Below are 27,233 nucleotides of genomic sequence, written 5' to 3'. Positions count from 1 at the left end.
CACTAATTTTTGAGTGTAGCAATGTCATTAAGAATCATTTTAATGATACGTTTTTGTTTTTTTAAATAACAGTAGTGCTTGGTTTTACCCTGTGTCTCTGGGCTATCTAGTCTCTAGTTCTTGGTTACCCTAGCAGTATAAGGTATGGGTTCCTTCTCATGGAATGGGCCTGAAGTCAAATCAGACATTGGTTGGCTATCCCCACAAGTTCGGTGGCACTGTTACTCTAGCATATTTTGTAGGCAGGGCAGATTGTAGGTCAAAGATTTTGTGGCTGGGTTCCTGTCCAAGCTTCTCCTTCAGTGGCCTGCAGAGTACCTTCCTGCCTCAAAGAGACTAGAACTTATGGGTGAAGGCTCCATGTAGGCACCAGCTTGAGTTGTCCAATGTTCAATGAGTTGTGTGGATGTTGTCCTAGGCAATGGAACCCCACTATCGGTTTTCAGAGAGCAATCCTTTGTCTGTGATTGTTTAGGAATTTCCATGGGACCCTCTTATCCAACAATTTAATTGATTACAACACAGTCCTGCCACTGAAAGCCTTACCTGGAGACAAGAGATGTCCAGTTGCGTCTCCATATTCCCCATTACAAGGAGTCCTTATTAGAATCACCTTCATACATTCCCAAAAGTTTCCACTGTGTAGTTTCCACACACTACCAAATGCTTCTAATTCCAGCTGTCTCTCCTCTGCCCCAACTGTCTCTCTACCACATCTTCCCCTGTACTCGAACCGCCGAAACTCATCCCCACCTACTCCCACTATGCCTGTTAAATCTATTCTATTTCTTTCTCCCAGGGAGATCCATTCACTCCCCCACCCCAACCCCTTCACTTTACCTAACCTATCTGAGTCTACAGATTGTAGCTTGGTTATCATTTACTTAATAACTAATACTCACTTTAGAAGCAAATACATAACATGTTTATCTTTCTGGGTCTAGGTTACCTCACTCAGGATGATTTTTGTTTGTTTGTTTGTTTGTTTTTCTAGTTCCATCCTTTTGTCTGCAAATTTCCTGATGTCATAGTTTTTCACAGCTGAGTAATACTCCATTGTGTAAATGTACCACATTTTCTTTATCCATTCTTTAGTTGAGGGACATCTAGGTTGTTTCCAGTATCTGTCTATTATGATTAAAGCCGCCGTGAACAAGATTGAGCAAGTGTCCTTGTAGTAGCATGGAGCATCCTTTAGGTATATTCACAAGAGTGGTATACCAGGATCTTGAGGTAGATCAATTCCCAACTTACCAAGGAAGTGCTATATTGATTTCCATAATGGCTGTACAAGTTTGCACTACCACTATCAATGAAGGAGTGTTCCCCTTCTTCCACATCCTCATTTGTCACTTGTGGTTTTGATCTTTGCCCTTCTGACAGGTGTAGGATGGAATCTAAAAGTAGTTTTGATTTGTATTATTCTGATGGCTAAGGATGTTGAACATTTTTTTAAATGTTTCACAGCCATTTGACTTTCTTCTATTGAGAATTCTCTGTTTAAATTTGTACCCCATTTTAAATTGGATTATTTGGATTTTTGATATCTAGTTTTTTGATATTCTTTATATATTTTAGATATTAGCCCTCTATCAGATGTGGAGTTGGTAAAAATTTCTTTTTCATTCTGCTGCAGCTTTGTTCTATTGACAGTGTCCTTTGCCTTACAGAAGCTTTTCAGTTTCATGAGGTCCCAATCATTAAGAGTGCCTGTGTTATTGGTGCTGTGTTCAGAAAGTTGTCTCCTGTACCAGTGCATTCAAGGCCATTCCCCACTTCCTCTTCTACCAGGTTCAGTGTATCTGGTTTTATGTTGAGGTATTTGATCCACTTGGACCTATGTTTTGTGCAAGTTGAGAACTTTGGATCTATTTGCAAATTCTTCTACATGGAGCCACCCAGGTTGACCAGCACCATTTGTTGAAGATGCTGATTTTTTTGATTGAATATATTTATATGATATAACATGATGTTTTGGTACATCTATAGATTATAGTTTATCCAATCAGAGTGATTACCTAGCAAGAGTATTTATCATTTCATTGTGCTAAAATTTAAGACCTTACCCTTTTTCTATTTTGACATATATATTAATTATACTTCATTTATTGTTGAAATAATCCAGGAGAATGTTATTTCTCCTACTTAACTGTAATGTCTACAGACTGAAAATAATACTTTCAATGTGGTCTGGACTTGACAGTTCTGATTTCAAGAACATACAAAAGAAAATTCCATATGTAATTAATTTCAACTTAAAAAAAACAGTCTCTTCGTTGGACATCAGACTAGCAGAAATACCCAAGATAAAATTGAAATATTTGATGTTGGGTGGAAATGTGGATTAGAACATGCCATGTATCAGAAACAATGCAACAGGTCCACACATCAGCTAAGCTTTAGTTTCGGTTGTCTGATACAGTAACTGTATAGTAGAGATTAGAAGGAGAAATGCTTCCTCTGATAGGAAACAGATTGATGTTCCTTTGGGTTTGCAAGATTCGTTAAGATTCTAAAATCATTTTTTAAAGCATGAAATGTGTTATTTCAGAATAATGAATGCAAAGCATAGAACTTTCATTTTTTTAACCTAGAAATGCTACATGAGGCTAACTCTGCCCAAGCACTAATATTATAAGAATGTATTTCTTGATATATAAGACAACTCCATGTTCTTTTTTTCAATGGAAATTGTTCAAAAAGAAAATTAGGTTATATTGCCAAAAAGAAATCTAGTAATTAATCTCTATCTGTAACTAGATCTGTGTATTCTCTTATATTTAGAGTCTGGCCATACCTACTAGTGTAAACCTTGAGAAACTCATAATTTTTTCCATCATGAAATGTTAGATCATGCTACCCAGAATGTAAAGTGGATTCTTTGTCATTATTAGTGGATAGCATAAAATATGATGGTCATAGGTGAAGCAATAAAGATAGACAAATAGAAGAAATTGCTGTTGTAGGTCATCCATGAACATATTCCTTGGCACTACTGTGGCATACACTTTTGGAGAGTACTTATGTAAGAATCAAACACTTCCTCTCTAGAAAAATCCTTCTTAGCACATAAAAAAAAGTAAGTGATATAGAAGGAGATAGGCTTTCTTCCCTCAAAATGTAAGTCCTGTATGTAGTCAAAAATATGTTGAAAAGTTCTGAAACTGTATTTGAGAGAGAATTTTTTCAAGAGAATATACTGAATATAAATAGCACCTCCATATCCTGAGGGCAGAAAGACATAAAACCAAAGTATGGGGCAGCGGGAATGAGGGTTCTGTTCATTTGTATTTTCCTAGCAATAAAAACATACCTTGAGTAAATACAAGAGAACAAGATTTTATTAATAAATATATAAAAGTTGTTTCTATATAATTCTGTAATTTTTGAACAGTTTTAAAACTGATTTCAGATGAATAACTTCTGCGGATCCTAGTTTTAGCGTACTTGTGATTAATGAACTTCATGCATCACAGCAAACATTCACCTCACCATCGCTAATAGGAAGGTTGTTAATAGGGGATTATGGCACGCTGTTAATATTTTACCCTGTCTATGAATTAGATATTCCACACTGCTCCAGAACTCCGCAATTTAGTATGCTAATTGCCTTGAAAACCAACCTTATTTAATTAAGAAAATTACATCCCCTAAATTTCTCGGTATGTCCATGAACACAGCAAATTAGTGATTAAAGGTCACCATTGCATGTGCATTTCAGAAATCATTTTATGCCCTAAACCTACGCCATTCCTATTTGTCTAATGAGTCTTAATACAACTTTGTGTGTGTCTTAGAGTTTGAGGAAACTAAGAGCTGAGAGCCGGGTGGTGGTTGCGCTCGCCTTTAATCCCAGTACTTGGGAGGCAGAGGCAGGTGGATCTCTTTGAGTTCAAGGCCAGCCTGATGATCTAAAGAGTTGAGTTTCAGGACAGCCAGGGCTACTCAGAGAAACCCTGTCTCACAAAAACTGGGAAGCGAGGGAGGGGTGGACAGGAGAGATTAGAGCTTTAACCAACCTGGAACCTTTTTTTTTTAAGATGTTACAACTCATTTCTAAACCATTTTCTCATGAATTTTTACCTAAGGAATAATAAATATTGTCTTTGTGTTGTTACAAAAAAATTCTAGTAATACGTGAGCCATATTAAAGCTTCAAAAGTCATGGTTTTTGAGTGGGGCCACTTGTAGGTTCCCTCTGCCCTAGTGGATGACCCCCCACCCATGTGCATATGGATAGCATTAACTGGACTCAGTAGGTAAATAAGTGAGAAATAAATAAGTAAATAAATAAATAAGAAAGACGTGCAGTTGGATGAGAGATACAATGGGAAGTCCTGGGAGGTTTCGGAGAGAAGTCAGGGTGAATGTGAACAACCTACATTGCATACGTGAATGAAATTTTTGAAGGATACATAAAAATGAAAATAAAACACAATGAAAGTCACAACACAAAAGAAGCACACGGAGGAAAAAGGCACTTCACGTGCCTTCACATCTACAAAGGTCCAGGTGAAGGCTCATTCCAGTACTGTAAAAGCCACTCAGTGCCAAGCAAGGATACTGAAACACTCTCTGCCCCAAACCTGTGGTTTATCTTTCAGGACTTATTCCTGTCACATATTTGTACTTCAAGCTAATATATTGGTTTAGTGTTCTTTAGTGTACTTATTCATTAGTGTTGTCTGTTGCCTCCGTAGTGTTCACTTGTAAGACCTACACACTGTCAATTTCATTACTAGAGGGGATGAAGAATTCTGTATATACTTTGGTCTAGAAATGCCTGGTTGTATAAGGCAGTAAGTTCATTTTAGTAAATTAATGATGATATTAGATAAATTAAATTCCACTAATAGTCTTATTTGGACATCAGTAAGTTAAAAACACATAGTGATAACATTCCAAACATTTCAAAATGGAAGTTTGGGCATTGTTAAAAAAATATAATGAAAGTTAATTTTTAAAGAAACACATTCATGAATATAAATACCTTATATTTGTCCTACATTTGCAGATGGCTTCCAGACAGCCTCTTCTTGTAAGCAAGGAGAAAGGGCAGCCAAGTAGTGTTGTACTTGTAGATTCTGGGAGGATTGTGAATGAGGATGAGCCACTTACCAGTCCATGCTAGCTTAGTGATTAGGCTTAGTGCATCTGCCCATGCTATATGAAGCTATTGCTTAAAAGTCTTCAGCTGCTACAGGTCATATTGTTCCTGATTAGAAGTATTGAGGGCTTTATATGAGCCACAGTTTGCTGTTTCAGTGTTTACTGCCAGTTTGGGCAATACTTCTTAAATCAAGATTGGCATGCCAAGAGAGTTTTAAGAAAGCTACAACCTCAGGTCATCAACCCTGTACCTGTCATGATTGTTGGCAATTAGTGCAAAGAGAAAGAAATGAATAGGGCTGTCTAGGGTGGCCAGAAACAGAGGACGTCACAGATTGGCGGAATTGTATTTATAATAGCATAGGAGTGCAGAATTCAGAATTCCATTTCACTCTTTTGCTGTGTTACTATTGACAATGCCAAGTGGTGGGGTTGACAGACAGAACTGGGTGGTAAACCTTGTCTATGTGATGAATTCTAACTAGACATTACTTTAGGCTTGATTTTCTTCTTTTTTACAGCTAAAAACATCTTGCTACTATTTTGTAAGCACTGGTACTATGGAGAAACACTATACCAACCTGATTTTCAGTCCTTTGTAGTTAAGTCACCTGCTTGCTGGAAGCTTTTTTGGTATTTTCTTTCCACTGATTTTAATATATATATACATCTTCCCCATCTGATGCATACCTTCTGGTTCTTTACAAAATTTTTTGACATAAATCCTTTTCACAGTAAGGAAAAATTAGTTTCAAATAACTTAGACTCACAACTGATTGCCTAGACATGTGCAGGGAAGTTCTTTGGAGCCCTCCACTGTCAACCCCAATCTAAAGTCCTGTACAAAACAAACAAACACTAAGAATTTGATAGCATTACAGACTCCAGCACATCGTCAGAGTTTTCCAGTTGTACACATACTCTCTTTGGTATGTATGGATGCTTGCTTGTTCAGATATTGTGTATGTAAAATAAGGCATCACATGAAGCTTTGTACAATCACAGAGCAATCATAATGCCCTACTGTATCATTACATACAGGATCTCTTGTATTGACCCATTATAGCCACATTCACCCCCAACTTTGGAAAACCTCTAATTTTCTCTCCATCTCTACAAGTCTCATTTATTTCAATTATTATAAAAATCACATAATGTAATCTCCATCTGTAGTGGACATCAGGCATCTCAGTCTAATTTCTTTGAGATTCATTCAAATTGCAGCATGTGTGAGTATTCTTTTATTAAGTTTTAGATAGCATTCTGTGCATGAATATACCAGTTTTCTTAGCCCTTTGAAATGTATTTAATTTGTGCAAGTTTCTCTTTTTTATCCAGCTCTCGGGTAACTATACGTACCGGTGAGATAAACTGAAGTTCAAATCATAGCTGCTTCCCCCCACATCAGGTTAAGAATCCGAGAGAGCCAGGCGTCAGTGGCACGTGCCTTTAATTCTAGCACTCGGGAGGCAGAGCCAGGTGAATCTCTGAGTTCGAAGCCAGCCTGGTCTACAGAGTGAGATGCAAGACAGGCACCAAAACTACACGGAGAAATCCTGTCTCAACCGCCCCCGCCCCCAAAAAAAAGAATCTGAGAGAAAGCAAATATAATAATGTAGCCAGCTCCTGGTACTGCAGCCAGGCTGGGCTCCTGCCCATGCACCTTCAAGCCCTTTTAAGAAAACCTTGGCGTTAGCTTGGGGAAGGCTCCTTACACCTGAGCATTTTGAGGGGAGAAGCAGGGAGAGAAGATCCTCTCTGACTGTCAATTTGCCTGTAAGTGTCGTTATCCATCTGTGACCTTTCCCCTGATGTGATCATTTGTTCATTTGTTTCTAAGAAGGGCAAGCCTGAATAATGTCTGATTTATACAATGATGAGAAAAACAAAGCGCTATCTGCTAATGTGTCTCCTGTTTGTAACATGACCTTTTTTCCATTAGAGGCTGCAATTTCCCTCTAACAACTGCCAATCTTGTTTTATGATATCTCTGCAGTTGTGTCTGGAAAGAATAAAAAAAATCCTGCTATATTTCCTTCTTTTTCTTGAGAAATGTGTTATGGACAAAAAAAAATTTTTACTTCTGCTTATAGTGAGCTGAAATTCTTACACTCTGATGATATTTTCATTGATTCCATCTGTTTAATTAGAATGATTGACACCCTTTGTTCTTAATTAGTTGTCTGACCTTGATAAAACATATTTTCTGCAAGTACTTTGTCACCATCCAGTCACATGGTCTTGCCGTCAATTACTTGCTTTTAATCTCCCTTTTTGTCTCCATCTTCCTTTACTTTTATTCTTTAAAGGAGCCATCACATATGTGTATGGTCATTATTTTGCATTGTTCATTAAACACTTAAAAAACATGAATGGATAAAAGTCTTAAAGCTGAGTGTTATCTACTCATTTGAAAAGCCTTTATCTTTGAGGCCTCTCAAACCACAAGGTTCTAAGTATTAACCTGCTGAAGCCCTCTGAAATGAAAGGGCATTGTGGATCCCATTGCTTGGACTAAAAAGAGCCTCCCTGAAATCCATTACTCATATCCATTTTATCAATGAGTAATGAAAACTTTGTCTCTTGAATGTCCCTTAAATGATTCCATCTTTGTTAATCTTTATAAACATTATCAAGTCATATTTCTCACCAGAGAAGTTATCAGTTTCTTTATGAATATACTTGTACCTTTCTCATTCAAATTGTTTACCGTAATTAGCTACAACTTTTTAAAACTCTATGATAGTTTTTCTTACTAATTATACAAATTGCATATATTAAGAATTCTGGCCTATGTTTTGGAAATTACCATTATGAGTTTCTCTTTGCCTCTCTAATTGTAATTGCACATGCTTTAAAAACTATGCAATTGAAAATTTGCTTTTTATATCCTCTGACTATTATGTTGTATTAGAAAAGCTAGCATATTCAAAGATCTTAAATTTTTTCAAATATTTACTTTTAATACATTAGTGGTTTTTTTTTTCTTAAGATAACTGAAATTTGGAGCATGTTTCTACAAACATATTAATTTGGATAAAGAGATAAGGATTATATTAAATTAAAATACAATTTAAAAAATGATGGTATTGCTCAGTAGTAAATAGCTTGCCTATCATACATAAGACCCAAGTTAAACTCTCAGCACAAAAAAAATCATAAAAAATAACAATAACAATAATATTTGAATGTAGGCAGATTTAACTAGAGAGTAACATTATATTATATATTTAACAAATATAAATAATGTTAGTAAAGAATTATAAAATTACAAAATATGCATTGATGACAATATGTGTGTAAGTGCAAACAACTTATATATTTTGATGCTTTTTATTAAATAATAAAGTTTTCAGTGAGGAATCTGTGATCCACTCAAAATTTCTGAGAATCTTGACGTATACATTCGTTCATCTCAGATTTATTTCTCTGGGAACCTTATCCATTATTGGACTATATCTCAGACCCACACAGGTTTAGTATTCTCATGTGATTTACTATTTGTGGAGAAATGATAAATATCATTTCTCAGACTAGACATTAAGAGGCCTTGCAGAATCCTGCTCACCTCTACAAACCATCTGAGCCCAACAAGGAGAAAAACATGTTTTGGGTACCTTAACAGTCCAAGATAACGACACACATGGAACTAACCATGAGTTTAACATGACTAGAAATGAGCCAGATTCTGCATGGTGTTCACCAACTGACTTGGACAGCCTGTACACGAGGAAGAAATAAACGTTTGTGTCTGCCAAGAAGACTTTCTGGTTATCTGTTGCATTATATTCCCGGGCAATTGCTAAGTGCAACATTGTGTTATTTTTACTTTGGTGTTTCTTAAATTGTTATTTTTTAATCTGACCTTTAAATAGAAGACAATATTAACAGATTGTGACCTGAATTAGGAAAAACTCCCAGAAAAAAATATTTTGCAAGGTACGTGAATGAACTGTACCATCTACCGTTAACGTTAACTATATACAACATTTAAACTTGTACATGAGTGTATAGTACTGAAAAGAACAAAATAACATAAGTGTCTATGAACTTGATATGTATGTCTTTTTTACATAAACCAGTTTAGACAGCTGCAGATCATTGCCAACATGCTGCTTCATGGGAGCATCCAACAGACACAGGTGGCGTTTCTGTTTTTGTTTTTGTTTTACCTTCTTGTCATCATTTTTTGGTACACGACTTCTCATGCTTCAATTTACCTATTGAATTGGGAACTCCAAGCCAGAATTAAGACTAAAAGCAAAGCATTAAACTATGAAATCAAAATTTCATGTGCTGGCTGGTTGGAACCGGGGGCTTATACAGGGACACTTGGCTCAGCCTGGGAGGAGGGGACTGGACCTGCCTGGACTGAATCTACCAAGTTGAACTCAATCCTCAGGGGAGTCTTTGCCATGGAGGAGATGGGAATGGGGAGTGGGCTGGGGGGAAGGAGGGGGGACGGGAGGGGGGAGGACAAGGGAGTCCGTGCCTGATATGTAAAATTAAATTATAAAATAAAATAAAAAAGAATAAATTTAAAAAAAAAAATTCTCCAAACATATGAACCCATTCCTAGCTGTTTATGAGCTCTGCACTGGCCTTTCCAAAAACACTGCATGGCATCTCCATCCACATTCATTATCTCTTTAAAGGGCATAAAGACCAAGAATGGATTAACCACATTGGCTTATATATGCATACCCATTAAGAAGTTATTAACTCTCCTCACTCATAAAAATCTACCAAATTTATGACTTTATATTACTGATTATTTTTAAGTTCTAAATTTTCTATGGCTCAAGGAAAAGTTCACAGAACTTAACATCGTATGAAAATGCAGTTGTGAGTATTTTACGTGACACTTCATCGTCTGTGTGCTCTGTATTTACTTCCTGGTTTAAGATACAGTTTACACACAAAGACAGCTCATGATGGTTTCATAGCTTTCTTCATCATGTAACCCTAAGTTAGATACTTGTGGATTGATTATAAATGTTATCAATCCACATTGTTTAGTGATTTTCAAAACCAGAGACTACTGTTGATATTTTTAATTGAAAATTCAATATGTAGTGTTAATCTCTATTTCAACAGTTGTGAAGCCACTCTGTTTTTCTTTCTTTTTTTCTAAGCTAAGTCCATAATTTTTAGCTGTTATCATGTTACTCATTGAATAAAATAATATATAGCATTATATTTAAGTTTACAATGTATGTTTGCTCTACTTTATAAAAACATACCAACGTGCTTCCCCATGAATGTCGCGTTGATTTGAAGTGGTTATTATTTCATTACTATCAAGCTGAGGCAGTCTATCTAGTCTGAGATATCCCTTATAAAGTTAGATATGTCTCCTAAATTAAACTGAATAATTTACTTGAAACACATAGAGAGTATTCAATAATATTGGCCATCCTTATAAATAATTTTGAAAATTGGTAATCACCACACATTTGCAAAAATAAGTAAGCTGGATAGCAATAATGACTCATAAGAAACAAAAAGTCATTTAAACATCTGCCTTGGATACTGTCTATGAATGTTGAAGCCATGGGCAGCATTTTCAGGGTGAAACTACACACCCATGCGCACTAACCCTAGGACTTAACATGGTGGTCCTCTTACAAATGTAAAGCAAATACTTGGTCTTCACAGAGTAATTCAAGGAAGTGACTATAGTCCTTCACATACCAGACAGACTTCAATATCAGTTTAATCCTAACTAAAACCTTGAAATAATCAAAACAGAAACGTGAAACTATTCTTTTTTTAATGAATAGCTGAGGTGCTTAATTTTAACAACTCCTCCAGGTTGAAGTGGATGGCTGACTCCAGTTTAGGCTGACAGAGACTTTCACCTATGGATGCAATGACATCACGAAAGTAATAAGACCTCTTGTTGTTTCCCAACTAGACAGGAAGCAAGTTTTTCTTCCACTGTAGTTTTCCAGAATCTGCTAAGAAGGCTGATTTTTCCTGTTATGCATGGTCTGTTGCTTGCAGTGATTTTGTTTTAACAGATGGACGTCATAAATACCTGGTTGAGGGTATGTCAGTCACACACAAATTCTTTCCCAAGGCAGTGTGAAATTTGCTGTCACTTATGTGATTTATGTATGATTTGTGAGCGCAAACTGGACACAGCCAGAGCACACATTCACAGGTGCTCCTAAAAAAATTTCAAAGCAGATACTGACTTTACTTGAACTGTCTGATATCACAAAATCTAGAATATTTCGTAATGTTTAGCCTCTTGGAGATGGATTTACAGTCTTAGTTTATTATTCACACACTCTGTATAATTGTCATGGGGTATGTGAAAAGGGAGCATCTTGGTCAGGAAAACCTGTAAAGTAGGCAAGTAATATGCAGTGATAGGAAATGAAGACCAAAGATTCAAATTAAGAGTGTAATGTTGGAATTAGGCAATACTGATTTCTCCAGATAACATGGACTCAAAAACTGGATGGCCTAGAAAGGTCTATTAGTATTTTTGTTTCCTCAGTTGAGAAACAAGAATCATGATAGGAACTGAGATATACTTTCAGAAAAAAAAAATTAAATGACTTAACATTTTCAGTAATCTGGTCCTAGTGAAGCCTCAAAAATGCTGCTAGCTGTTATTTTTGCATTTCTTAGCGAAATTACTTAAGTCTAGAATTCTCAACTATCATTCCCAAACTGCAAATCCATAAATTGTGAAAGATGATGCAAAATATAGCATAGACCAACATTCTTGATGTGTGACTAAAAGAGAAAAATGTTGCCTCTTAGGCACCTGGGAAGCTGGGTCGACAGTAAATTTGAAGGGGCCTGGCTTAATACTGTTTGCATGCAGTCACACAAGAGCAGGAGAAAACTCACTTTCTGATTAAGTTCTTAATTGTCAAGCAAATAACATGGCAGATGTCATGTTTCTCCCTAGAAATTTAGTCACAGGTACAGACAGGAAGCCCTGATTTATGACATCTGCCTGCATTTTTTTTTTAACTTCTCCATGAGGTAAAAGTAATAGTCACTCTGCAGCAATCACATTTTGAAGTTTCATATTTTCCCGAGCTCATGGTGTGCTGCATGAAACTCTCCGGATTCTGCTAGTCAGCAGAGAGCAACTCTCTCTCAGCCATGTGGCCCCAAAGTGAGACACAGATGCTCAGGAAGGTCCTGGTATGCTATCCCTGAGCTGGGGTGGGCATCTTCTACACACTATGCTTCCAATCAAAATGTTACTGTGGTTGGTCTGTAATGACCCATTTTAGTTTGCTGCTCAGCTTGGCCTGAAACTCTTAATCTTTATAATCCTGCCTCCTTCATAGAGCTGAGATTGCAGCGTATGCCACAACATCCTCCCATGCCTCGTGTTTAAACTGTGTTATTCCACATACTTAAAAAAAAATTGATATAACTCATCCACAAAGTTACAATCTATTGTGGGAAACAAAACATATGAATAACTTAAATGGATTTGTAAATTAATTTTTGAAAGAAGTCACCTCAATAGCCTAAAATAGTCACAGGTACAGACAGGAAGCCCTGATTTATGACATCTGCCTGCATTTTTTTTTTTAACTTCTCCGTGAAGTAAAAGCTAAAATAGCCAGGCGGTGGTGGCGCACGCCTTTAATCCCAGCACTCGGGAGGCAGAGCCAGGCGGATCTCTGTGAGTTCGAGGCCAGCCTGGGCTACCAAGTGAGTCCCAGGAAAGGCGCAAAGCTACACAAAGAAACCCTGTCTCGAAAAACCAAAAAAAAAAAAAAAAAAAAAAAAAGTTCCCTAAAATAAACGCTACCGATTAGAGTTCAAACATTACAAAGGACACGAGAGAATGCGACAAAGAGTCAAGAAGACCTTGAACCAAAATTTGTTGAGTTTAACATAGCCTATATGTCTTCTAAGATATCTTTTATTTTTCTCTCCAACTCTATTGATGTTGTTATTCAGAAATTTTTATATGGAGTTGCAATAATCTATAAACTTTAATGAAGTGGGTTAAATATAATATGAATGCAATTTAAGAATAATTAAACAGCTACCACATTGATTTAGGTTAAATTAACTAATCATTGAGATACAAAGGATACACGCTACTTCATAAAATTCAATCCATAGATGTGGATGTGTTTCAGTTATTCCAAGCAACTTCTCTTATCTTTAAGCTATCCTCTGGTGACTATGGACTAATGTAAAATCTGTAGGTGAGCATTCAAGAATGTTAAGAGCTTGCCTTATTGCTAGCCCTGCAGTGAGGCTTTTGCTGTGGTAGAAGTACTGGCTTTGTTCAGGCTTTCAAAGCCTTTGTTGTTCAAAGGGATGCTCTGATTTTGTTTGCATTTTCCTAGCGCTACACTTTTAACTATGTCACATCAGCTTTAATCTAGGTTGAAAGTTTTGAGTTATATATAGTCTTCCTTTCCATTGATCTGTTTCCTCCCTCCCTCCCTCCCAGCCTGCCTCCCTCCTTCCCTCTCTCCCTCCCTCCCTCCCTCTCTCCCTTCCTTCCTTTTTTTTTTCTTATTTTTATTATCTCTGAACAAGAACATTTCACTGACTGTCACAGAAGACTTTTCTGAATGAGTAATGCATAGTACTCCCCATCCCACTAAAAACATTCTTGAAGATACTTTGCGAGGTCTTTCTTTTATGTGCTAGAATGTTTCCCAGACTCTACCTGCACAAATACTTAACATCCCTCCACACCACCAGACAGCAATCTCTTGCTCAGAGAAACACAGGAGGAAAACACACTGCCTGCCAGGAAGAGTGAAGCCATGGGCCTGCTCAGTGCTGTCTTCATCTAAGGCTTGCCACAGTTTCTTCTTTTATTTCATAATCAAGTAGCAACTGCTGAAAGAAACATAAATGAATGAATGAGAGAACGATTTTTAGAATGAAGAGAATGATTTTTAGATATCCAGATGCAGGTTCACAGCCACTCACCACACAGGTTAAAGCATCATTTTGCTGCAATGGAGAAAAGGCTCAGTGGTTAAGAAACATTTTTCTTGCAAAAGACTGAGTTAAGGTCCCAGCACCCTCGTGGGGGTAGCTCACAACCACCTATAACATCAGCTCCAAGGGATCCAACATCACTTGGCCTCCACAAGCGCACACTCACTCACACAGGTATATAAATAAAGCTTTAAAAGCTTTTTGAAATTATATCTAGCTGTTGAGAACTTTAAATATTAATAGGTATATGTTTCATTCTAGTAATTCCCTTCAACCTGTGCTTTTTCATTAAGACCTCAGCATGAAAAAGTGAGGTTCAATGTCCATGAATGAGAACAAAGCAATAAACACACATGGGATTTTAACAGATTTTTTTTTAAATCCATGTGAAACAACAGCCTTGGAAGCCTAGTCATTAAATCCAACGGAGCCTGTGCTGGAAGGCAAGTGCAGAAGGTGTGATCAAGAGAGCAAAATGTTGAATTGCTTTACATCAGAAATAAAATGCATTGAGAAAAATGCCCAGTTCAAGCATGGTACTCCCAGACACGGTAAAGCAATAGTTTAATACAAAGGAGAAGAGTAGCAGGTAGATCAGGGAAGGTGTGGCACTCTTTCTAGCATCTCCCAAAGGAGGTGAGGTCTTGCACAGAAGCTCTGGATCCTGCATGGGGAAGAGATCCTTACTAGCATAATAGAGCAGATAGAGGCAGATTTGGGGTTGGGGGGGTGGAGGGGGGATGGTGCCTGGCATCTCCTGCCTCACCAGTACTTGAGATGCTGACAGAATATACAAAATGCCTAAAAGATGGCTAACGTGCTTCTTAAACACAGTGCCTGTGGGTTACCTAAGAAATCCACTGATTGAATAAATTGTTGAACAAGGGGCAAGGCAAGTCCAATTACATAAAGAATGGATCCTGACTGCTAGAATAGGAGAAGAAAGTGCAGATGAAGTGGAGTAAGTCTTGGAGCAATGTGTCTCAACCTGTGAGTCATGACCCTCTTGGGAGTCACATATCACATAACCTGCATCTCAGATATCTACATACCATTCATAACAGTAGCAAAATTAGAGTTATGAAGTAGCAACAAAACAATTTTATGGTTGGGGGTCACTGCAAGATGAGGGACTGTATTAAAGGTCACAGCATTAGGAAGACTGAGAACCATTCTCTTGGAGAATAACAGTGGAAAAGTAGAAATGACATTAAAACAGGCTTTCTGCTACCTCCACTCCTGCCTCAATTTTTGTACTTCTATGGAATACTCAGTCCTCAGCACAACGTTTATCGATTCCAAATCTTAAATCTGCTAAGTTTAACTTTATATGTCAGGAATTAATTATATCTTATCAGCGATGGAGTAAAACTTAGTTTTCAAAGCATAAGAATATTCCTGTTTAAGGAGGAGCCATTTGCTACAGAATCTATACTTCCTCTAACTGCCTCTGAGCATAACTTTCTACTACTCCTCAATTCCATATGTGATATTATTCTGAATATCAAACTGATACCAAAAATTCCAGGTATTATCCGCATATAAGGTAGATAGATAATTTCAATAGCCAGAAAATTATGTTTATGTCTTCTTCGATTAGTGGAAGGGACTAGTTAGTATTGAAGCATAGAGAGTGTTAACATCACTTACTAGTTTGTGTCTGATAAGATGATTTATTTATACTACAGCAGTATGACACCTTTGAATTCTGACATAAATATGGATCCCTAGTGCTTTCTAAACTGCATTTTTATCATTGCAGTCTGATGCCTATTGAAAGCCATAAATAGTATGAACCTGGCCATGACCTATTAAATTTATAACAATGGAAATGCTGCAAGCAGTGGTAGATGTTGCCCTCACACCTCAGAAGATGACAGAAATTTTAATCAGCAAATTTTGATGCTTTCTATTGAGGGGCTAGGAATGAATAAGTCCATCCAAGTGAAGTTGGCTTTCACAGAATGCTACTTAACCCTAATATAGAAATAATAGTCAAGGTTCAAAAGGATGTGACAAACAAAAATAAGTAAACCTCTATACATTACTTGGAGAAGGTCCTGCCAGCAGTAAGAGGGATGAGATTATGAGCAATGTTTGGTATGGAACTTATTTCCAAAAGTTTATGAGAAGTAACGCTTAGTAAGAACAGTTCCTACAAAAGCCCTTCCTCTATAAGATGCAGCTAAAACAACAGTGCACCTGAGATCCGTGACATGCATCTTTTATTTGGGAATATAAAAAAATATGACATATGTACATCTTAGATTTTTCTTAACTATGATGAATAATTTTTTTTAATTTTCGTAAGAAAAACGGATACAACTCAAGATCATGTGTCAAGTGAAATAAGCCAGTTTCATGAAAACAAATGTTGCATCTTTTCTCTCATATGTAGAAACTGGGTAGAGGTATGAAATTAAAAGTGGGAATACCAAGGATATACAAGGGAAAGAAGCATAGGAGGATGAAATAGGGTGGATAGGAAAAAGCGACAAGATGGATTAATATAACCAAAGCATATGGCTGGATAGAAACACTGTAATGGAGTCACTAACTCTATATCATCAGTGTATTCTTACAATGGAAAAGCAAATGATTTGCAGCCATGAAAGCTCATCTTTGAGACGTATTCTGTGAATAATCATAAGAATGTTTTAGTTAGACTCTTAATGTCCATATTTTTAAAGCCAGATATTATAGTCCCTTACAGAATGACTGGTGAATACAAAGAGTAGTTCCCATGGAAGGGAGTGTCAGACTCTCTCTCTCAGCTAGCCACATTAACACAAGAGGAATGATGGTGTGTATGTGCCCTTTTAGCTCTTCCTCATCCAGTCCTTTCAGTGGAGTTCATAAGAGTGCTTATAGATGTGCACCATCCAAATGGAATGAGAAAAAGATGGCCGCATGATTTCATTTCCCACTTCCAATTTTAAGTCTGTTGAAGAGTTTTTACTTATTTACTTAAAATATCTAATTTTGTTCCTTTGAAAATTAAAGGAAGAATTCAACATGTTTACTTTTTCCTCCTGAGAGAGGCCTTTTCAGCAATAGTTATTTAATAATCCCATGTGGTAAAAATTAAATAAATAAATAGAACCACAATCCATAGTTTTTAATAAAAAGCCACATCATGAGGACTTTGGGTTATCAGCTAGCTTTAAGTTATACAAAAGGAAAATATCTATTAGGAAAAGGGAAATGGATTTTTAAATCAACATGAAAATTTTTAACACTTGAGTTCCTCAGCACACAGGAGGGACGAATTGGAGCTGTTTCTGTTTTTATGGTTTGGATCCTTTGTTTCCAAGTGCTTGGGGCTTTCTTCCTCAATAAGTGGGTATAATTGTGCATTCATGTGTTTGTGAAAACAATGCTTTCAGTTTCCCATTCGCATATTTTGCATAGCTAGCTGGTATGCAATACAAAGTATTAACTGCTTATGCTTTCAACCACTGAAATGTATGTTTTCATCACAGCTTTAAAGTAAAGGTTTGGAACCAATGGCATTCTTTTTAAATAGACATGTGAGGTTATATACTTTGTAATTTATAACAATATCAACATAGCCGAACTAACTGAAATACTTGAACAGAACCTTTATTATATCAACATAATACCTACTATTCCTGCCTCTGGTTGTGCTACAAATAGGGATTGTATTAAGCTTACATGTCCAGAAAACTGTATCTTGATTCAGCTACTACCATATTTGTCTTTATACATTTGTCTGGAAGAATTAAATTGACTTTATCTGTTTTTTGAAATAATTACACTTTTGCATTAAGCTCCTCCATATAAAACTTATAACTTAAAGACAGAAGAATTGTTATTTACATTAAGTTACTTTGAAAAAAATGGCCTCCAGAGATATTTTTAGGGATAACCTACAATTTTATTTTTATACTTTATTTACTTATGTTTATGCCATTTTTCTATGTTTCCTATGTTATGACTATCCCTGTCACTGAGTATAAGAATTCACCTGTTAAAGCTGTAACATTTTTTAGTGCCACACAAACTTGGAACAGTTTACAGATCCAGCAGAGCTGTATGCTTGCAAGACAGATTTTTACAGACATGTGTTTCTGCATGTCTTGTGTGGACAGACACACTTTGTCATTTTATTATAGCCATGTTTTTTTCAAGTTCATTTGCACAGCAAACTTCCTCAGAGAATAGTTTCACATTCTGGAGTACAGGGAAGATTTGATGTCCACTATAGTAAAGATATAAATATGTTGGGCAGGTTTGGTTGCTGTCTGTTTTACGACATAAGGATTTTAAAACTCAGGGTCCTTCAGACATACCAAAGCATATGTGCCATCAACCTGGTGATTTGTTATCCCATAAGTTATGGAACTAAGAAGAACCAAGGTTATCAGGTAGCTTATCATGGATGTCTACTGTGTCATAAATCCTATACAGAGTTAAAGTTTCCCGGCCTCCTGTGTGAATCCACAACACCTTTACAGTCTGATTTGTTTGTGAGGTGGAGTTACACTCACTTCCATTCCTTACACATAGATTCTAACATCCTTAAAGTTTCGTATTGTTTTATAGCTGCACAAAACTTTAATACTGTGACTTTTTTTAAATATTTCAGTCTATCTGATTATGTGAAATAATGTGGATTTAATTTCTGTTTCATTGATTCATTGTGAGGACTTAGCTTTCCCTAATTAATTAGTTTTATTGGAGTTTCTTCATCTGTGAAATGCCTATTATCTGAGTCATTTTGCTACTGAATTCTGTTTCTTGTTTACTTATAGGAATTTTAATATATTCAGTTTATTCAAAGCTCAGGCTTCTACATCCCTCTGTAATGGGGGATATTAAGGAAAGCAGACATTTTTATTTAATTTTTTTTTCATTTTACATACGGACCCCAGTTCCCTCTCCCTCCCCTTCTCCCTCCAACCTTTTCCCCATCCCACCCCCCATCCACTCCTCAGAGCCAGCCCTGGGGAGTCAACAAAGTCTGGCATACCAAGGTGAGGCAGGGACAAGGCCCTCCCCCCTGAGAACAGACTTTTTAAATGTGTGATTTTATTAGTTTTCTGAGAGTTTCATACAATGCCTTTTGATCATCTTCACCCCTATTGCTGCCACTAACTCCTTCCAAATTCACCCCTACCTCTAACCTCTCCCAATTTCTTGTCTTTTTTTGAATTAACCAGCAAGATCCAGTTTGTCCTGGCCTTATATTAATGGGTGAGGCATTGACCTACCAGAGGCTACAACCTTAAAAAAAAATCACTCTCCTTCCCTAGAAACTATCAAATGTCCATAGTTCCTCTGTCAGTTGTGGGGGTTGTAAACATCTCCACCATTCATATTGGAAGGTTGACTGCAATTCTATAGACCCTTGGGCAGGCAACCACAGGCTGCTGTGAGTTCAAGAGTTCAGAGGTGTTGTCATTTCCAGAAGACACTATTTCTTTTGATGCTCCCAGATCTATGGCTTTTACAATCTTCTGCAATAGGCTCAGAGCCTTGAGAAGGGGCGGGGCTTATAGATATCCTATGTGGCTGAGCACTCTACTGACTATCATTATCTATGATCGATTGTGAGCTTCTGTTTTAAACATAGTCATATTTATCTCCTCTATTTTGTCTTTTTTTATTCCTATGTATTTATTTATTAAATTTAAATAAAACTACATCATTTTCCTCTTTTCCTTTCCTTTTTCCAACTTCTCCCATGTACCTCCTCCATTTAACTTCCTCTGATCCATGGCCTCTGGCCTGTTTTCATTAACTGTTGTTACATGTGTGTGTGTGTGTGTGTGTGTGTGTGTGTGTGTGTGTGTAATATATACTTATATACTTCTAAGTATGCAAATATAATCTGATCAGTATGTACAATATTACTTGTATGTATAGATTTTTCAGGACTAGCCATTTGGTAGTATATATCCATTTGATATGCTATTCTCTAGAGAAGACTGTTTCTCCTACTCCCAGAATTTCTTAGTTGTCTGTAGTTCTTTGTCTAGGATGGGACTCTGTGAAAGTTGCTCCTCCATGTTAACACATTTATTTGTGTCATTGTCCTTTGGGTCTTATTTAGGCAGCCATTGTGATGAGAACTCACGGGTGTAGTTCCCCTGACATTTCTAGGAGGTGCAATCACACAACAGACCTCTAATTTTGTCTTTTAAGGTTAAGTGGTTGAACTTCCTGGGACTGACTTCTCTGTTTAATACTTAAATAAAGATCTTATTTTATTTTATTCTGTACAAATGCTTTTATTCTGTGCACATGCTTCTTCAATAGCATATTCTCTTATCTCTTCTGAATACAGCTCCAGTAATTACATATGAAATAGTCTCTTTTTAATTCTAGTATTTTGTTTGTGCTTTTTGAGACAAAATTAGTGAGAAACATGAACAGTACACATGTTAGAGATTGCCATTCTCAGAAATCTAACAGTAGAAATATAAGAACAATAGGAGTCCAAGTTTCAAGTTAGGATTAATCTACCTAAAAAATCAATATTTTTTAAATCAATGTATTTATTTGTATTTTATGTACATCAGTGTTTTGTCCACATGTATGTCTGTGTAATGGTGTCAGATCCTCTGGAACAGGAGTCACAGACAGTTGTGAGCTGCCATGTGGGTGCTGGGAATTGAACCCAAGTCCTCTGGAAGAACAGCCAGTGCTCTTAACACCTAAGCCATCTCTCCAGGCCCACAAATCAGTATTTATCTGAATGTATGTACACACACACATATATGCACACCTATATGGTATATGGATAGAATATATATACAAATATGTGTATTTATAAGGAATTCATACATATATGTGTACAGGAATGAGAGAGAGAGAGAGACAGAGAGAGAGAGAGCACATTACAGAAATGAGAGAGAGAGAGAGAGAGAGAGAGAGAGAGAGAGAGAGAGAGAGAGAATTACCATGTGAAAATCTATAAATCCACCATCCACATTAGTAAGTGAAATTCTTATGTTGTACTCAGCTGCTCACCACCAAGGCAAACCTAAACTTTGATTCTTAACACTTTGAGACAAACAAAAATGAAAACCTAAGAGCAGTGGAAACTAGGGAATTTTCTCCACCTTTATCTGAGCTATCAAAGGATTTCACAGTCAAAGAGTGAATGGCCTTGTTTGATGCCCTTGGGAGCATGTCAGAACAAAGGTATGTCTCTAAAAAACTGTGTCTTTGCCTTTAGCCCCAAATATCCCCCAGAAGGAGAATTTTAAGTCACATGATCAGCACATAGTTAAAAAAAAATATTAAGGGCATATATTACCACAAAAAAAGAACATATATAATATATTTTAGGTATGGACAGCAACAGAAAGTATTATAAATAAATTATGCCTATTACCTCTCATCTGTCTATCATCTATATTATTGGATTTAAGAAGAATAAAAAAATCCGTGAGCATTGGATAAGCCAGCAAAATATGTCAAATAAATAAAACCCCAACTTGCAACAGTAAATAAATCCATGATTACCTATCAAGAACTCTAGTGAATAAAATGCAATAATTTAATTAATAAAAATTTAAATTGTTAATAAAAATCAGTCACATGAATCAGAAATTAAGAAGAGATATTATTTGTATAAGAGAAAGTCAAATATACATATAAGAGGGAAAGTGAGAGAATTTGAGAGATTGAAAGACCAGATGATTCTATATCTATGCAAATAAGCCCACATTCTCAATTACTAAATGCTTCCTTGTTTCTGTTTGTGACTAGATAGGACTCAACATTCTTTTCTCATTTTCAATTCCAAAATAAACAGTTGTAATAAATGAACATTATTAATAAAGCATCTTATGTATTTATGTTCAATTTCATTCATAGGATTAATCAAGATCTTGTTTCTAGCCAATTAATAGGTTCTGTATAAATAAATGTAGAAATGTATTTAGTGTTTTTAATGTATAAAAGAAACTTATTCTTCTTCATTTAGCTGACTTCCTCATGTTGAACAATTCTTGACTATTGAGGGACAAACCAAATGGGAAGTCGTGTGACAGGAACTAATGAATTTGTTTCATGTGTGAGCAGCTTTCCTTTCTTAACTGCTCTACTGGGTTATTTTTAATTTTTAAAAATTTTAACAGAATGGAATCACTAGAAGAGGCATTTTTAAAATAAATCTCTGGAAGAGTCTTTACTAAGACCACATTTGGTTTACTGGTAACTTGTATTTCTGCTCTGTAAAATTGTCTGACCTAGGTTGGAGAATGTACCTCAGAGAGCACTTGCCATCATGGGTGAGGCCCTGAGTTCAGTACCTAGTGCCCCAAAAAACTAATCATAAAATTATCTGAGTATTGTGTGTTCAGTGTAGAATGCTGTATGACACTCCTTCCTTTTTCAGCTTGCTACAGTGGTGTTTTAATCCCTTTTGCTCAACTGGAACAATTTATTTCGAAGTCATTGATATGTGCGTCCTCCTGAACCCAGTGGTAGATACCTGATTTTATCTTATTAACTACCAAACATCATTCTTATGGAACTGCCCTCTGATTACTTAGAAATGAATCCTTTCCACTGGCATTTACTGTATCACTCTGGATCCCCTTCGTCATTTTATTTTATTTTTTATTTTTGGTTTTTCGAGACAGGGTTTCTCTGTGTAGCTTTGCACCTTTCCTGGAACTCACTTGGTAGCCCAGGCTGGCCTCGAACTCACAGAGATCCACCTGGCTCTGCCTCCCAAGTGCTGGGATTAAAGGCATGCGCCACCACTGCCTGGCGTCATTTTAACTTTTTAATTTCATGTATAACTTTTGGAAATCATTTTATAGTTAGTTTTATTTCAGTCTTCATTATATCTCTGTTTTCAATGGACTTAAAAAAACTAACTTCTCTGCATTATAACTCTCATACCTGCAATTCATCCTGGAAACTATTAGGTATGCACTACCTATGTTTGTTGATATGATAAAGAGGATTCAGTTGTTTAAGAATCTAATACACCATCAATAATTTATGTTAAATGTAGTTCTATATACCCTTCTTCAAACATCAAATGGTGGTCTTTGTTTGAACATTCCAACTCTCAATATAAAATGATCTGTTAAAATCAATTGAATCTATTTAATCAACCTCTAATAATTTTGCAGCTATCAAGAAACATCTGCAAAAGTCTTTATAAAATATATGTATTTATAAAATATATGTATAAAATATAGTTATATAGTGTATGTATAAAAATATGAGATGTTTAATAAACTCCTAAAATGAAGTTTAAAAAACTTCTAAACTGCTTTTTGTTTTCTTAGAACAAAGCAAGTAACTTCAAATAAGTGTTAGAAACATTATTATACAATCGTTTTGATTTCAGGCTGGACAGCAACGTTGGTGGGAACAGGAGATTAAAATAAATGGGAATATTCAAAAGGGAGAACTCATTACATATAACTTGACAGAACTAATTAAACCAGAGGCCTATGAAGTCAGACTGACTCCTCTCACTAAATTTGGTGAAGGGGATTCAACAATTCGTGTCATCAAATATACTGGTGAGTAGTGTTTTTGTTTTTGTTTTTTTTTTAATTTCACAAGTATTTATTTGTGTAAGAAATTTTGTGGAATATTTATTTTAATACAGTTCATCACATTAAGGTGACCTCAACCATAAAATTATTTTTGGTGCTACTTCATAATTGTGATTTTGCTACTGTTAAGAATCTTAATGTAAATATCTGATATGCAGATAGTCTTAGGTGACCCCTGTGAAAGGGTATTTGATCCCCTAAAAAGGTTGCAACCCACAGGTTGGGAACCACTAGTCTAAATGTTCTCATGTAAGAGTGAACATGCTTATTCCACGTGTTTTTGTGTTTTGCTTTATTAGGAATTTGCAAGTTTAACACATTGACTAACTAGGCACTAGCAAAATGATAAAAAAAAAATGATAAAGACAGAATTTTCACCTTATGTTACCAGCTATTGTAAGTCTGGGAAGAATCAATGAGACTGGTACATCCAGAGTAGAAATATTTTTTTTTACTTGTTAGTAAAACTTGAAATCTTTATTTCCCCTTCAATAGAAATCAGATGGAATTTTAATGGGAGACGTAATTGTTTTTCTCAAAGATTTTTTTTTGCTTATTTTGTGCACAAAAAGTATAATGTATCATGTCCCTTAAGATATGGCAAATCTACGTTCTGAAATTTCTGTGTGTATGTGTGTATTTTAATTTAATTAAACGAAGTGGTATTGATGTATTTGTTTCAGACACATGACATGATTTGAGAATTTCATTATTTCTATATGTCATATTGTTTTCAGTAAAAATTGATGTAACAGAAAATATAATTATAACCTCCATTGAATAATTGCTTGCATTCTTAATTCATCTAGATTGTGAATTATTTTACCAATGACTTCTCTTTGATTTCTGGGTTTGTTTAGCACTGGTTGAGGTATAAATGTTTAACAATGCCATTTCTTGGAAAATGATCTACTCCCCTGTGACCTTTAATATTGATTTTTGTGGTACTTTGATATTCTTAATATAAGCTCAAAGTAAAATGCACTCCATCCCATAGAACAAAATGGATTACGGATATAATTATCCACTACCATCATTAGGTTTGGAAGAAACTATGGGATTCTGAGTAGACTAATTAGACTTTTATTTACAAGCGACATCTAAGCCTTGCTAACATTTTTCTTTCTTTCTTTCTTTCTTTCTTTCTTTCTTTCTTTCTTTCTTTCTTTCTTTCTCTCTCTCTCTCTCTCTCTCTCTCTCTCTCTCTCTCTCTCTCTCTCTCTCTCTCTCTTTCTTTTTTCTTTCTTTCAGCACCTGTAAATCCTCATTTGAGTAAGTATATTATTTTCACTTAAAATCATATTATGTTACATAGTGAAGGAAAATGAATTACATATAAATATACAAAGATTAGGTAAAAACTGTTCTTACTTAGTATAAAACAATGATTTTTAAACCAGTAAAATTGGCATTGTGTACGCACTTCAAAGTTCAGAGGATATGGTTTTATCGGAGAATTAAAAACAAATAATTTGACACTGATAACAGATGCTTAGACATTTAACAAATTAGGAAACATGAAGTCATTTCCCCAAACTGGTTACTATTCACTGATCTGTAACTAACTATGCGATTCATTGCAGGTTTTGTGAGATGTCCCTTGTATGTTTCATTTTGCTGTTCTGTTCCTTTGATTTGCTCTCTTTTCCCCATAAAGACTAAGTTTACTTATTAAAGCCATTTCCTGTGGTGATAATTATTGTTGTTAGTGCATGTGTAGGCACAATGTGTGTACATGGTGTGTGTGGTGGGGTACAAGTTTTCCGGTTTGCATCTATGGAGACCAGAGGACAACTTGCCAGAGTGAATTTTCTACTTCTACCATGGTATTATGGGTTTTAACTCAGGTCACCATGCATATGCTGCAAGTGCTTTTACTCAATGAACCATCGCATCAACCCTTGACTATTTATTAAGTTTGCATTTGAGTCTTTCCCTATACATGATATTATTTTATTAAAGGCAGTGTTTCACTATATAATCTAGGGTAGACCAGAACATAGACTCATATTCATACCATCCTCACCACCTGAGTACAGGTATTTCAAACAATGCATCACCATATCTGGACACAAATCACTAAATTTATGTACATTTAAGTTTAGTATATTTGATTTGGTTTTGATCTTGAATTCTGAATTTTTGCTTTACATTTAATTTTATAAATGCATGATGAAGATTAGTGTGTATAAATCTTATGCACACATATATAAATATATAATTTTTATATAAATATATAAATGCAATATATTTTTTTAAACATAAATATATAAAAATTAGTCCTACACATAAAAAAATCTCATATTCATTACCTAGTAGAAGCAATTTGAGGGACACAGGACTCATATTTTCTCATGCTATAATAAGGATATCGTTGGTTATGGCAGGAAGGCATGGCTCTGGGATCTGAAGTCAGGAAATAAATATATGAATGTTGATGCCTATCTAGTTCTCCCCTTTTCCCTTTTTAGTACCATGAGGTGGTACTACCCATGTTCAAAGTGGATATTCTCTCCGCTGTTAAACCTCTATTTAAAAACCCTAAGGAAAATACCGAGATGTGTTTCCTGGGTGATTATAAATCTAGTCATGTGCACAATGACAATTAGCTGTCACATGTCTCTGTCTCTGCAAACCATTTTGAAGAAAGAGGAGGATTTACTATGAAAACCTGATCACAATATCAGTCCTTGAGAACATTTTATTTTTCAATGTCAGGCTAGATTTTTGCAGGTTTTAAGGCACTGCAGAGAGAAAACCGGTTGATGCATGTAGGTCATGGAGTTCCAGGCTTCTTATTTATGATTTGTTTAATTATTTCTTCATTATATTTGAATAGATTTGGGGAAATACAATACAATGTTGGAGATCATATAATGTAGGATATTTACATTTTCTTTGCATATCTTTGTCTTACCTTTCTATTGCTATGAAGAGAAACCTGGACCAAGGCAACTGATAAAAGAAAACATTTAATTCAGATTCATGGTTCCAGAGGGTCACAGAATCTATAACTATCGGGCAGGTAGCATGGCGGCAGGCAGGAGCAGTAGCTGAGAGCTTACATCTGATCTATAAGCATGAGGTGCAGGGGCGTGGCACATACACTGGAATGAAACCTCAAAGCCCACCCCCAGTAACATACCTCCTCCAACAAGGCGACACTTGTATGGAGGTATGACACTAATCCTCCTCAAACAGTTCCACCAACTGAGGATCAAACATATCAAGCTGTCCTGGCCATTGTCATTCGAACCATCAGTTTGAGAAAATCACGTTATAATCAGAGCTATAAAAAAAATTGAAGATGTAGTCAACTACTACTTTTCTGTCTTTGAGAAATTCCTATACTTCTTTTTTTCATATTTGTGAGACCTTTTAAAATCAAATATTACACTGACTTTTGCTATTTATGTAGCTCAGTGAATGTGCATTATCTTCCAAATATTCTTTTTTTTTTTTTTTTAACTTTTCGAAAAGTTCAAAAAAGGTAGCTTTGCGCCTTTCCTGGAACTCGCTTTGGAGACCAGGCTGGCCTCGAACTCACAGAGATCCACCTGGCTCTGCCTCCCGAGTGCTGGGATTAAAGGCGTGCGCCACCACCACCCGGCCCAAATA

At 35.9% G+C, this 27,233-nt stretch overlaps 1 protein-coding gene across 1 annotated transcript in view; it reads left to right on the top strand.

Moving 5' to 3' along the window:
• The window catches only part of Mdga2 (MAM domain containing glycosylphosphatidylinositol anchor 2), a 656,085-nt gene that overhangs the window by 589,891 nt on the left and 38,961 nt on the right, over positions 1 to 27,233 (top strand). The window contains exons 8-9 of the mRNA XM_059279883.1: positions 23,402 to 23,579; positions 24,867 to 24,887. Of these exons, the coding sequence (XP_059135866.1) occupies positions 23,402 to 23,579; positions 24,867 to 24,887 (199 nt within the window). The remainder of the gene's footprint in view (positions 1 to 23,401; positions 23,580 to 24,866; positions 24,888 to 27,233) is intronic.

This window comes from Peromyscus eremicus, chromosome 14 (assembly GCF_949786415.1).
Source record: "Peromyscus eremicus chromosome 14, PerEre_H2_v1, whole genome shotgun sequence".
In the NCBI taxonomy this organism is placed as follows: domain Eukaryota; kingdom Metazoa; phylum Chordata; class Mammalia; order Rodentia; family Cricetidae; genus Peromyscus; species Peromyscus eremicus.
Note: the sequence above shows the minus strand (reverse complement) of the source record. Positions and strands in the feature narration are given on the sequence as shown.